This window comes from Gopherus evgoodei, chromosome 5 (assembly GCF_007399415.2).
Source record: "Gopherus evgoodei ecotype Sinaloan lineage chromosome 5, rGopEvg1_v1.p, whole genome shotgun sequence".
In the NCBI taxonomy this organism is placed as follows: domain Eukaryota; kingdom Metazoa; phylum Chordata; order Testudines; family Testudinidae; genus Gopherus; species Gopherus evgoodei.
In genome coordinates, this window is record NC_044326.1 from 2,804,575 (window position 1) to 2,818,819 (window position 14,245).

Genomic DNA, 14,245 nt, shown 5'->3' on the forward strand with positions numbered 1-14,245 from the left:
CCTTATTGGGAGTGGCAGAACAGTTCTCCAGTACTGCTCTGCATCTGATCTTGCTGCACAGTCAATAAGTTCGGATGGCGTAAGCTCAGCAGGGACAAACGGCCCCACGGGCAGTCCTCCTCCGATATGCCAATAGAGATTTCAAAAGGTCTCTACCTCTATTGAGGTGCCATGGGGTTCGAAGGGGAGTGGTCTGCAGCAGCTGCCATTGTCTCCGAAGGCGTTACCATCCCAGATGAGCCCCCAAATTGTTGGAGAAAAACAGAATTCTCACTCTCAGTGGGTGCAGCAAGTCAGATACTTTATTATCTCTAGCAGTTACGTGGAAGGAGCGAGCTAAACAGGTCTCTCTAGAGGGAAAAAAAATAACATCAAGCATTTATACCTTTTATTACATACAATAATGAGCAACATCTGCATTTTGTTTATCCATAGGTCATCTTGATATCTTCTTTTTCTCACTTCTATTTAGACTATTGTCTTCATCCATACTTTATCTAACACAATGTTGCAAACAACTTCTCTCACAGTGCTTTCCCACTTGCCTCACACAATCCTCGCTTCTACAAGTCTCGCATTATTAGGGTTGCAGCTAGCCTGACACTTGCTCACAGAGGGGCCTGTTTGCATTGAAATCCCTTTCAGATCCCTGTCAGTTCTTGCTCTATTTCCACATTGGTTACTTATTACTGTTTAGTTTATCAATTTGTTCCCAAACCTCTAATAACACCTCAGATTTGTCACCTATAAAGAATGGCTCAGGTTTGGGAATCTCCCTCACATCCTGAGCCACAAAGACAGTTGCAAAGAATTTTTGTTTCTATGCAATGGCTTTAGGGGCAACTACTGCTATTGGGGAAAGTGCCATTGGATTTCCAAAGACCATTAATGGCCAACACCTTCTGTTTGTCTCATCTGAAATAAACCATGTCTCAGCCTGGCTCTTCCACCACTATGTGGAGCACTGGTTCCGTTATGATTGAGGGAAAAGTGCTAATGCTATTACCTGAACCATTCTAGGCTTTTCCCTGCGGGTGTCCTTGCAGTTACGTACCCCTGCTTAACTTATGAGGTCTGATCACAGCTGAAGGTGGTCCTGATGTTCACAGTATTCTGAAGTTCAGCATTCTGTCTCTTTGATACAACATTTTAATCTGAAATTAGTTTTTTAATACCTCTCTATTGCAATAGCTGTACAAAACCGAAAGAGTATAGTATTTTGCATCTGTATGGCACAATTATTTAAGATCTCATAATATTTACCAACATTAAACCTCACAACTTCCTTGGCAGGAATGATAATACATATCCCTTACATCATTGAAATGCAGCCATTTCTGGAGTGGAATGCAGCAGATTAATAGTGCATAACAACCGTATCACTGTTTAGAACAGAAAGTGAAGAATAGGATAGCCATTTCAAATTGTAGAAGGAATTTGAGGAATAATGTAATTATACATAGTGGAGTTTGGCAAGGACCACTGGGGTTAAAATTACTGTTGTTACAAAAACTGGCCATCGGTTCTCTAATAATTACAAGTGATCAACGCCTTGGTTTTATGAAGATGGCACCAACAGCATCACAAAGTCCTTTTACCATGCTGGGGTATTGGTTGTTTTCTGACATCAAAGAGAGCCACCAGCACAACTTGAGATGGTAACTTTCTGTCCATGTGTGGTCTAAATATTGACTCAGCCAAGCCCTGCTTTATCGTATGGGACTGGTCAGTTTCACAGCACATGATGAACCTGATAGGCTCCTTGAGGTTAGAGAAGCAATAAAAATTTCAACTTCTGAGTGGCCCAGATAAACTGATTGCATGCATATTGTTTTTCACCTCCAAACCTCTGTTCCTTTTTGTGGTTCTGACCAGGGTTGCTGTGCTGAACGCTGTTCGATGTTAAAGTCTTGCAGTCAAGTTGGAGTTCTGAGTTATTTTTTTTGCCAGCAACAAATTAAAGCCAGAAAATTGAGTTTCATCAAAGATGACTTGTTTTTATTGCAAATCCTGTTTGTCCACTCAGTACTTCAATTTTTTGTTTTACAGCCTTTTGTTAGAGGTGGAAACTATTTTTCTGTTGGAGGAAAAAAATGGAATGGCAGTTCTTCCTATTATCTGTCAGGTTTTTGAAATTTTTTAAGGGTGTTTTTTTCTTTCAAAATAAGCAAGCTTTTTTAAGAAAGGGAAAAACCACCTCTTGTGCAGCAAATAAAATAACCAGGATTATTTTAATTTATTTAGTGAATATATCCAGGAAATGTAACTTCCTTCATGACTTAACATCACAGTTCTAGGTAAATTGTACAGTAGAAATACATTATAGCTTTAAAAGTGTCAGTATCCTCACTATTTTTAGAATGAGATTGGTTTGTAATGTCAGTGTTGAATGAATTTGTTACATGTTCATTGAATATTATAATTGGGCAACAATGTTCTAGTTATTTTATTTTGGGTGTTTAACCTTTTGTTTTAAATCTATTTGGGCTGAAACTTCTTGGATTTTAAATTCAGTCTGAAATGTGAAAATTATTTTTCTTCCTGAAAGAGAACTATGTGTATGCTTCTGCATACATTACTTAGTTCACAGGACAAAATATGATTCTGTTCATCTTTGTTTCTAGTTCTTCTACATAACTTTTTGCAGCAGAACTGGCATGCACAAGAGCACAGGTGTGATGCTAATGTAGATGAGGCTTTACTGACTGAAAGAGGAACACTTACCATGCTATAGACTTAGAGGGATCTTCGTCCATACCTTTTTCAGAAAGAAAATCCTTATATTGCAGGGTGGGAGAGGGATAGTCCTGGAGATTGAGGAAATCAGATTGGAAATTGGAAGGAGTACATTGGAAATGATTATATAAAATATAAGAGGGAATTGGGGAAATTAAGATTCAGAGCAAATGATTAGCGTATTTGTAAGGGAAAAGAACTAACATTTTGTCTGCCATTCTAGTTAATGCTAGTTGGATTGCTAGCTAAAAAGAGACTTGGAAACAAAGTTACCTCCTTACACCCCCTCCCTAAAAATGAGTGGTGATTTTTCTCATTTGGGGCCAGAAAGAAGATGGTGGGTGGGTGGGTTAATTGCATTCCCTTTCATTTTCACAGATTAATCAGTTTAATCTCCAGGTTTTTTTAGCTACAAGTGTTAAGCCTAGGTACATTTTATTCTAAGAGTAGGAAAAATGGATGCTGATATTTGGGAGAAATAGTTCATGAAAATTGATTTGTATTTTAGTGCAAGTTGCAATCTTTAAATATGCGTACAGTTCTGCAGTCAACGGTGGCAGTGGTAGTGTCTCAGAGTCTGAAATATTTTTGTTCCTGAAGCAAAACAATCTCAAGAGGAGTCATCATTTAAAAAAAAATAAAAATTCTTAATATATTTTGTCAAAACAAGTGTTAATAGTAATTCAAGGGCATTTTAATAGTAAAGTATGAGTAATACTGAGCTCTTTGAATCTTCTGTTTTACAAACACTAATAATGAATCCACAACCCCTCTGAGACTGATTAAAAAAAAACAACAACCTATAGGAAGTTTTATTTTGTTAACTTTGTTTTACAGACTTAAATAAAAATAAACTTTCAACACCTAAATTTTTTGTCGTTTAGTTTGTAACTCATGCTTTGTTTTGATATGTGGGTAGTGCCAAGCAGTGAGGTGCTGTTTTGTACCAAACTTGCTGTGTTACTTAAGTGGAAAGATCTAGTTGAGAGCAGGGTTAGTTGAATTTCCCTTTTTGTGGCTATAAAAGAAAAAGGCCATTACAAATATTTCTCTGCACCATCATGATAACTTCTGCTGGTATGTGGAGGGAGACAAGACAGTATTCTAAAATTTCACGTGATATTTTTTTAAATTCTATTTTCTGTATAAACGCTGAAATGTGTTTGGAAAAATAATATACTTTTACCAGTAACTGTGTTCTTGCAACAAGGAACACTTATGGCTTTGGTAGCATGGGACTTCAGTTTAATTGATTTTAAAACTGGTTTTCATCCTGTTGTAAAACTGGATTTACATTAGAATTTTGCTATCTTGTAAAAGTTTACATGTTTAGTTGCAATATATAGTATTTGTTTTTAAACTATTATTAAAATAGAATGGAAATTGGCTTTAGGGAAAGTTTCATTAGGATTTGAGAACACTCAGTACTTTACAAGTTTGGGTCCGAAAGAGCTGTCTGTACTGGCAAACTGACCATTGGTACCGAGTATCAGAGGGGTAGCTTTGTTAGTCTGGATCTGTAAAAGCAACGAAGAGTCCTGTGGCACCTTACAGACTAACAGACATATTGGAGCATGAGCTTTCATGGGTGAATACCCACTTCGTCAGATGCATGCACCCAAGAAAGCTCATGCTCCAATACGTCTGCTAGTCTGTAAGGTGCCACAGGACACTGCTGCTTTTACATTGGTACCAATAATTTTCAGCAAAAGGTAGGTCAGTTTGCTATTGTACATTAGGCAATAATAATGTCTTTTCCCCAATCTTGCGAACCTTAATTAGTCTCATTTGGCCTACTCATGTATGGTCTTAACTTTAAGCACATGCAGGTGTGTGGCCTTACATTGGTCCTTTAGGCTATAGTGTTACAGCTATTAATTTCCAGCCAAATGTTCCCAAATATAAATAAAAAATATTTCAGTGTTTGTACATGGAAAAGAAATGCTTCATCTCCAAGTGAATTAACTGACAAAAAAATAGAAATTTAAAATGAACTTTTTGTTTACCTTATATTTTAATGCATCAGTAAGGATGAACACTTTAAAATTCTGTTCTTAAGTTTGAGGCATTAATGTAATGGCATAGTCTTAATGACAGCTTTTGATATCTAACATCTTAAAATTGCACATCTGCGTTTGCTGAAATTATACGGGTTTCTCGGTTTGTCAGATTTTCTCAACGTAAGTAACACCACATTAAACTCTAAATTTTTTTTAGATGATTGCTAAAAGTTTTATACATAACTGGCTGTTAAAGGTGTTTTTGAGTAATCATACAAGATTAGGATTGGAAGAGACCGTAGGAGGCTATCTAGTCCAACCCCCCGCTCAAAGCAGGAGCAACCCCAACTAAATCATCCCAGCCAGGGCTTTGTCAAGCCTGACCTTAAAAACCTCTAAGGATGGAGTTAAGTAATGACTGAAACAAATCACTCTTTTGAAGCAAATAAATTGCTGATTCGTTTTAATTTAATGCATTGTTTCTGTGTAACTCCTGCTAAAGACTTCATTTGTATATATGCGCGTTAACAAATTTAATGTGATTTTAATGGTTTTTTATTTAGTATAAAATGTAGCCATTTAAGGTGAGAGGGTTGAACTAAACATCAGATTTTTTGATAACTAAAATTTACTTTATATTAATTTTGGACACGTTTTGGCATTTATACATTAATCAAACTTCTGTGGATATCTTTTTCTCCAACAGGATTGGATTCAGCATCAGAATAATCCTGCTCACATTGAGAGCTGCCGTCAGTTACGTCAACAGTAAGGGATTTCTGTTGTTTGTGTGTACATTTATACAGTAGTCATATGGTATAGCACATCACTATCATATTTCTTTAACTAGCCTTATATGTATCGGTCATCCTTATTTGTTTTGGGTAATTAGGATAGCGTTTAAGCTAGCATTAGTTACTTACAGTTGTTGCTGCCCCAGAACTTGAGCTTCATAACCTATTGCAGTGAAAATAAGTTAGGAACATAGTTCAAAATTTAATATTAGAGTAGTTCAGGTTGCAAGTTCAACTTGTTGCATTGACTATTTTATTTTTAAAACAGGTATCCTGATTGGAATCCTGAGGTCCATTCTTCAAAGAGGTAACTGCCTTTGAGAAATAAGGCAATTTTCAATTACTTCAACAATAAGAAATGAATACAATAATTATTTACTTTTCCTTTACCTAGTTTTCTGCTTGTAAGCAATAGCTGTGGTGCCCTTATGTTTTTATTGTACAATTACGTTAAGTGCAGGTTTTCTTATACTTGATCATAGGTTCTATACACAACAGCAATACTATACTGTTGGGGCTCCTCTTTCAGAGAAAAGTACACGGCTGAGGGAACAGTCTCTGGAAAAGCATGGAGAGCAGTACTGTCTTGCTCAATATTAGATGTCTTTCTGGCAGATATCCTTTAGTCAAGCACAAGTTATTGGGCTCAGTAGATAGTATGTCACCATTACCTGTGGCCTGTGTTATATGGAAAGTCAAACTAGATGATCTAATAGTCTCTTCTGATCTTAAGATCTATGCGTATATGAATTTTGAAGCAACTTTATCTGAAAACTGCTATCTCTACTCTTTTCTTGTTCTCTTAATTCTATTTATATTTCAGCACAATCAGAATATTCTGTTATTCAGAATTGGGTGTGTATTTTTAGCTTGTCTTGTCTATAAATCAGGAAAGAGATGGATAATTTTCTGCTTTCTGAAGTTGGCCTATGCCTTTTAAGCAAGATGGTTGCAATTTGTGTGGAAGTGATCGTGAAATGATAGATTTGTCTTTGACAGGCTTACTGGTCTAGGGGATAGGGAAGAAGCAATAGATGTTATATATCTTAATTTTAGTAAGGCTTTTGGCATAGTTCCACATGACATTCTTCTAAGCAAATTAGGGAAATGTGGTCTAGATGAAATTTACTATATGATGGGTACCCATCTGGTTGAAAGACCATAATCAAAGAGTAATTTTCAATGGTTCACTGTCAAGCTATGAGGATATATCTAGGGGGGTAACACAGGAGTCAGTCCTGGGTCTGTTACTATTCAATATTTTCATTAATGCCTTGGATAGTGAGTGGAGTGGAGAGTATGCTTATAAAATTTGTGGATAACAGCAAGCTGGAAAGGTTCCAAGCACTTTGGAGGACAGGATTAGAATTCAAAATGACTTTGACACATGAGAGAATTTATCTGAATTCAGCAAGGTGAGACTCAGACAGGTGCAAAGTACTTGACTTAGGATGGAAAAATCAAATGCACAACTCAATGGAAATAAGGAGTTGGAGGTTATAGTTAATCACAAATTGAATATGGAGCAACAATGTGGTGCATTTGCGAAAAAGGTTAATATTGTTCTGGGATATATTAATTTAGTATACAGCCTCACACTGCAGTGACAGCTCTTCTACCTTTCTCTCCCACTGAACTGTCTTCCCACTATTCCTGTCGTCCTCACATTTTGCATTTGCTACTTCCTCATCTGTTTCTGATAGGCTTGATATAGGAGTTACTAGTAAAATTTTATTGCTTGTGTTATATAGGAAGTCAGACTAGATTTTTATGGTCCCTTCTGGTCTTAGAACCTCTCTGAATCTTCAATCACCTTGCAGTTTTTAGCCACTAAATCAGTCTCTCCTGGACATCCTGTTCTTCCTTGGCTTTTGTGGCCTGGCCTATCAAAGTTCTCCTACCTCTGAGTGCTTTCATTGTCTCCTCAGGTGAGCCCTCTTCTCCCCCTGGCCCTCAGGGCTCTGTTCTCTGTTATGTCCTTCCTATATACTTTGTACTTTGGCGTCGGCATCTGTTCACCCAAATTTAGGTAACATCTTTTTGCAGCTGTCTAATATTTACTTCAGTCCTGGCATGTTGTCTTTGTTCATTCCCATCTATCTGACTTTTTTTTGCAGTGATAATGTCCTGTATTACCTATCACGAAATTCAATTTCAACATAGTCAAAACATAATTAATTCTTTTTTTTGATTGACCTTCTCCTCCTCCTGTTTCTGTTGTTGACAGCACCACCATCCTCCCTGTCTCTTATGCTCAAAACCTTGGGGTTATCTTTTTAGTTTCTTCTCCTTCTCCCTTCAAATGTTGTCACCTGTATTCTAGTCGCCTCTCTTCAACTCAGTTCCTGGTACTTAAATTCCATTAAGGAACTTGTGTTACTGGAGTTTGAAGCACACTTACTCTTATCTCCGGTTTTAGTTTTATTTTCACAAGTTGTTTCAACAGACTGTTTAAATTGAATTGATCCTTTTCAAATTAGATAAGGAACTACTTTGGGTAATCTGGTCATCTACCTTTGTTTCACAGAAATGAAGGCGAGAGAAAAGAAAATCAGACCCCAAAGAGACGTTCCAACTCTGCTAGTCCTGGTCCTAGGCATTCAAGAGGATCAGGCTCTGGCCATATTCTTCGCCGATCCCGATCCCGATCCAGGAGCCCTGGCCGTTTCAGGCTACCTAGACCAAGAAGTCGAAGTCCAAGGCAGATGCGTCGTCCTAGCCCTAGACACAGATCTAGGTCACCACAACGATCTAGAAATCCTTTGAGGTGTAGTCCACGACCCCAAAGATCTGCTAGCAATGAATGGGCATCAAGGAGGACAACTAGATCTCCAGGTAAGGAGATGGATATTACAGTAATTAAAGGGCAAGCTTATCAGACTGAAACTTCGGTAATTTTCAGGAACTTTACCTGTCCTCGAGTCCACCTGCCAATTTGATTATATAGTGGAAATAGTGAAACTCACCGTTCACTAACTGCTGTCAAGTGCCTGGAATAATGCTGGAGAAAGGTGTTGTGTTTTTTTTTTGTTCATTTGCTTGTTTGTTTTTTAGTCTTTCATATATAAGTAATTTTAGGTGTTAATAGAAGTGGTAAATTTTCAGACAATTATGTTTTGTAAGCTGCTGGTGTCTCCTGAGCCATGAGAACTGAACCATGTTTTAACAATTCCATACTTCTGCTTTCTTTTTCTCCTGCAAAAGTTTTTTTTGTTTTTTTTTTTTTTTACCTCAGCAACACCTAAAACAGTGTGGAATGTCATCCCTGTACCATTTTAGCTTTTGGTGACATTGTTAACTGTTGCAGATTCTATGAAGGGCATCAGGTTCCTCACTTTTCATTTCATCTGCAAGATCCGAGGCCTGCCTTCTTCTAGCAGTGTCAGTAATAGGGAGAAGGGATTACACTGCCTGTTAAGAGAATATTAATTGTACCCCTGCTTAGCTCTTAGATCAATGAGGGAAGATTGGAGCAGAGAGCAGTTTAAGAACTTCCCTTCCCCAGCATAATAATTGCAAAGCTGCTCTGGCAACTGCAGTATAGAAGAGAGGAAAGAGGAACAGGAGGATGCACCAGCAAGGGCAGTAAATAGACGAGAGGGCTAAAGGTAGTGTGGGGGGCGGGCAGGAGGGGAGATGAAGGAGGAGGAGGAGGAGTGGAGAAAACTATATTAAAATCTCTACTAATTCTTTCACACTTGAAATTGGCTTGGTGAATGAGCAGCAGGATGGGATTTAAAAAAAATTCTGTGATGCTAGCTGGAAGATTTTAGAAATATAAAGTACCCATGGACACTTCTGATTCTCTTCCTCTTCTCTGCCCCTTACTCCATTTCACCCAGTTAGAAAGTTTGTGCAGCTCTTAAAAGTTCATATTCTTTTGGACAGCTGTGTATGCAACTTAGTTATCAAAATGGAGTTATGCTTGCCAAGGGGATATACTGTGTGGTTGGGGTGATTGAGGCCCAAAACTTAAGCTTTGTTTACACAAGTTTTTACCAAAAAATATTTTTATTTTAATTATTTGTTTTAAATTCCAATTAAAACAGTGCTTGGGTATGAAAAATTCCACTGCAGTGTTTCCAATCCAAATGTTGCAGCTTTGTACTACTGCACACATTTAGGAATGGAAACTGACGGTCTGCTTCCTTTGTCCAGGCTATGAATGTATTGCTGAAAGAAAACAGGCAATGTTAATGGTAAAAAGTAAAGTTTTGTTTTTGCTATAGTTTTAATTATATACAATGATAAAAGGAGAACAAACTTGATTAAAAATATTAGGTTCCTTTCTATCTTTTTCACCTTTTTTCATAATTTTCCTTTGCACTTTTTCAAATTATCAGATTTGTTTAGATAAAGCAGTTTCTTACAGCTCCAGTACTGCTTGGGAAACTGATAAACAATGTATTATAAAAAACCCTATTTTTCTTTTTCTCAGACAAAAAGGCAGCGTTGGAGGCTGTAGTAAAAAGTTTGGGACCCAGTTTCGTTGCAGAGTTCAATAAACAGAAATCACTTCAAGCAGCTGGACAAGGGTCCTCAGGGATAGGAAAAGCATCACCTGCACAAGGGATTTCAGGGGTAGGGAAGATACATGGATCTGTGAAAAAGCCACCAAGTGCTACAGGTCATCACAAGACTTTGAAGAAAGATTTATCATCTGTGTCTGGCTCAGCTGCTTCTAAAATGAAATCTGAAACTGCGGGGGTGCAAGAAAAGAAAGAGATGAATTTTGATGGGAAAGCTGCAAAGGAAACCAATGTTCCTCGTCCCGCTCCTTATAACAGAGTCAGTGTTTTTGTATTTTTCATTGTGGTCTTGAGAATTTGGTTATATAGCTCATCTTGAGAGAGATCATTTGGAAAAAGGTGTAACTATTCCCTTTAAACAGCTGGTTTGCTGGCTTTGTATAGGAGAAACTGTAGTCTAAATGTAGCAGTTTACTACTTGCTAGTAAGTCTGATAAGCAGTACTGCAACACGGTACGTTGAGAGCTGAAAATTATTCAGGAGATGTGTATAGGTTATTCTGACCTCTGACTTTTTGACAGCTTTCTTAGCATGAATTCACTTTTCTGGTCTTAGAAATAAGAGCAATGCAGTATTGACCAATTAATATGCATTTCTGTGGTACTTGTTTCAATACTGACTGTTCCTTAGTCCTTATTCATTTATGTGTTTATTAACAATACTGTTTATTACGGTAGTGTCTAGAGGCCCCAACTGAGGGACCTCATTGTGCTAAGCGCTTTTATATATACACATTCTAAGAGAGAGACCTTTTCCAGAGCAATTTACAACCTAACTAGACAAGACAGACAAAATAGTACTATCTCAATTTTACATATAAGGAGCTGAGACACTGAGAGATTAGATCAGGGGTAGGCAACCTGTGGCACGTGTGCCGAAGGCAGCACACAAGCTGATTTTCAGTGACACTCACACTGCCCAGGTCCTGGCCACCGGTCCGGGAGGCTTTGCATTTTAATTTAATTTTAAATGAAGCTTCTTAAACATTTTGAAAACTTTATTTACTTTACATACAACAATAGTTTAGTTATATATTATAGACTTATAGAGAGAGACCTTCTAAAAAACATTAAAATGTATTACCGGCATGCAAAACCTTAAATTAGAGTGAATAAATGAAGACTCGGCACACCACTTCTAAAAGGTTGTCGACCCTGGATTAGCTTATGTGCCCTTACACACATGGGAATCCTATGGTAAAGATAGGAATTAAGCCCAGATCTCATGAGTCCCAATTGAATAGTTTAACCACATGACCTCTGTTCTCATAAATTTGTTGATAGGCACCTTAAACCATCCATAAACCAGTGGGTGGTATCTGCCATATATATATATATATTTTTATTCTTATTTACCACTGTTTAGTTGTGATGGATGCAACTGCTAGAAGCAGGTAATTTCCCATCGTCAAAGTGTACAACAAAGAGAACATTATATCTTTCTAAATAGGATAAATGTAAATTAAATAGACAATATCCAAATGAAACTAAATGACATTGGTAATATTTGGGAACCTGTGAAGCACCTTATGCATCATAAGACCAAACAACTTAAAAGGATTTTAAAACTTTATAACACTTTTAAAAACTAATAGCCTTAATATTCAAAGTAGATCATAATATTACAGTTACATTATACTGTGGTCCCACATCATGTTTTACAAATAAGTTAAAAACTTTTAGACATACTTATGAAATAAGGGAGGGCAGATTTACAGTCTATCCTAATATTAAACAAAACTGCCAAAAGTTAATTTACCAGTCTATCTGTTTTTAAACTTGCAATGATTTTCATTCAAGGCTTTTTTCTTTTAATGTGTGTGGCTTAGAAAATTGTTGGTTGTTATTTACAGCTGTTGAGAGAGAAGCTTTTGAGTTGTGGCACAGTTCTCCATATATCGGATTTGCCGGATGATGGCTTTTCAGATCAAGATATTAAAAAAATTGTTCAGCCATTTGGTAAAGTTAGTGACCTCCTGGTGCTTCGCTCTAGAAATGAGGTAAGCTGTATTCTAAGGTGCCCATCGATATGTGGCATCTATATACCATACATATAGTGCCTTGAATGTACATGGCTTGAAACCTGTCAATTCTCTTGGTATGTCTACACTATGGGATTATTCCGATTTTACATAAACCGGTTTTGTAAAACAGATTGTATAAAGTCGAGTGCACGCGGCCACACTAAGGACATTAATTCGGTGGTGTGCGTCCATGGTCTGAGGCTAGCGTCGATTTCTGGAGCGTTGCACTGTGGGTAGTTATTCCATAGCTATCCCATAGTTCCCGCAGTCTCCCCCGCCCCTTGGAATTCTGGGTTGAGATCCCAGTGCCTGATGGGGCAAAAATCATTGTCGCGGGTGGTTCTGGGTAAATGTTGTCACTCATTCCTTCCTCCGGGAAAGCAATGGCAGACAATCATTTTGCACCCCTTTTCCCTGGATTGGTCTGGCAGATGCCATAGCACGGCAACCATGGAGCTCGTTCAGTTTTTTTTTTTTTTTTTTACTGTCACCGTATGTGTACTGGATGCCGCTGACTGAGGCGATACTGCAGCGCTACACAGCAACATTCATTTGCTTTTGCATGATAGCAGAGATGGTTATCAGTCGTTCTGTACTGTCTGCTGCCATTGTAAATTGGCAATGAGATGACGGTTATCTGTAGTTCTGTACCATCTGCTGCTATCATGGGTGCCCCGGCTGAGGTCGGCCGGGGGTGCAAAGGCGAAAATGGGAATGATTCCCCAAGTCAATCCTTCTTTATGGTATCTAAAAAGAGTCAGTCCTGCCTAGAATATGGGGCACGTGTACTAGAGAACCAGTGTATCAGAGAACCAGAGAGCACAGCTGCTCCATGTCAGATCCCGCAGAAATGATGAGCTGCATGCCATTCACGGGGGGTGCCCCTGCAACAGCCCCACCCATTGCTTCCCTCCTCCCCAACCTTCCTGGGCTACCGTGACAGTGTCCCCCCCATTTGTGTCATGAAGTTATAAAGAATGCAGGAATAAGAAACAGTGACTTTTTAGTGAGATAAAATGAGGGGGAGGCAGCCTCCTGCTGCTATGATAGTCCAGGCAGGACATTAAGCGGTGTGGGGAGAGGAGCCTAGCATCCCCCTGCTATGATAGTCCAGGCAGTACAGAATCTTTTCTTTACACATGAAAGGAAAGGGGGCTGATTGAAGCTCAGCCCCCAGTTTCTATGATGAGGATGGTTACCAGCCGTTCTGTACCATCTACTGGGAATGACCAGGAATCATTCCTATTTTTATCCAGGGCCGCCCCCCGGCCAGCCTCACCTGAGGCCAGCCAGGAGTATGCAGCAGCTATCAAGATATTGTACCGTCTGTCACCAGGGAGGGAAGAGGAGCGGATACTGCTCTTTACTGCCACAGCATTGCGTCTACCAGCAGCATTCAGTACACATAGGGTGACATTAAGAAAAGTCAGGAAACAATTTTTTTCCCTTTTCTTTCACTTGGGGGGTGGGGGAGGGAGTAAATTGACGAGCTATACCCTGAACCACACCGGACAATGTGTTTACATTCTTGGCTGAGCTCCCAATGACTGTAGGTTCAAATACTTTTCGGAGACTGCTGTGGACTGTGAGATAGCTGGAGTCCTCAGTACCCCCTCCCTCCCTCCATGAGCATCCATTTGATTCTTTGGCTTTCTGTTACGCTTGTCACGCAGCACTGTGTAGCTTGGAGATTTTTTTCAAACGCTTCAGCATTTCGTCTTCTGTAACGGAGCTCTAATAGAACAGATTCGTCTCCACATACAGCGATCAGATCCTGTATCTCCCGTACGGACCATGCGTGGCCTGCACTGTGCAGGAGGTCAGACTAGATGATCATAATGGTCCCTTCTGACCTTAAAGTCTATGATTCTATGCTGGAGCTCTTTTTGGATTTGGGACTGCATCGCCACCCGTGCTGATTAGAGCTCCACGCTGGGCAAACAGGAAATGCAATTCAAAAGTTTGCGGGGCTTTTCCTGTTTACCTGGCCAGTGCATCCGAGTTCGGATTGCTGTCCAGAGCGGTCACAATGGTGCACTGTAGGTTACCGCCTGGAGGCCAATACCGTTGATTTGTGGCCACACTAACCCTAATCCGATACGGTAATACCGATTTTAGCGCTACTCCTCTCGTCAGGGAGGAGTACAGAAACCGATTTAAAGA

The 14,245-nt window shown here is 38.9% G+C and overlaps 1 protein-coding gene across 5 annotated transcripts in view; it reads left to right on the forward strand.

The window, feature by feature from the left end:
• ZNF638 (zinc finger protein 638) overlaps nucleotides 1-14,245 on the forward strand; it is a 66,713-nt gene that overhangs the window by 11,822 nt on the left and 40,646 nt on the right. For all 5 annotated transcript variants that reach the window (XM_030564055.1, XM_030564056.1, XM_030564054.1 and 2 more), the window contains exons 3-7: nucleotides 5,443-5,504; nucleotides 5,799-5,837; nucleotides 8,058-8,365; nucleotides 9,969-10,318; nucleotides 11,912-12,058. In XM_030564055.1, coding sequence (XP_030419915.1) covers nucleotides 5,443-5,504; nucleotides 5,799-5,837; nucleotides 8,058-8,365; nucleotides 9,969-10,318; nucleotides 11,912-12,058 — 906 coding nt within the window. The remainder of the gene's footprint in view (nucleotides 1-5,442; nucleotides 5,505-5,798; nucleotides 5,838-8,057; nucleotides 8,366-9,968; nucleotides 10,319-11,911; nucleotides 12,059-14,245) is intronic.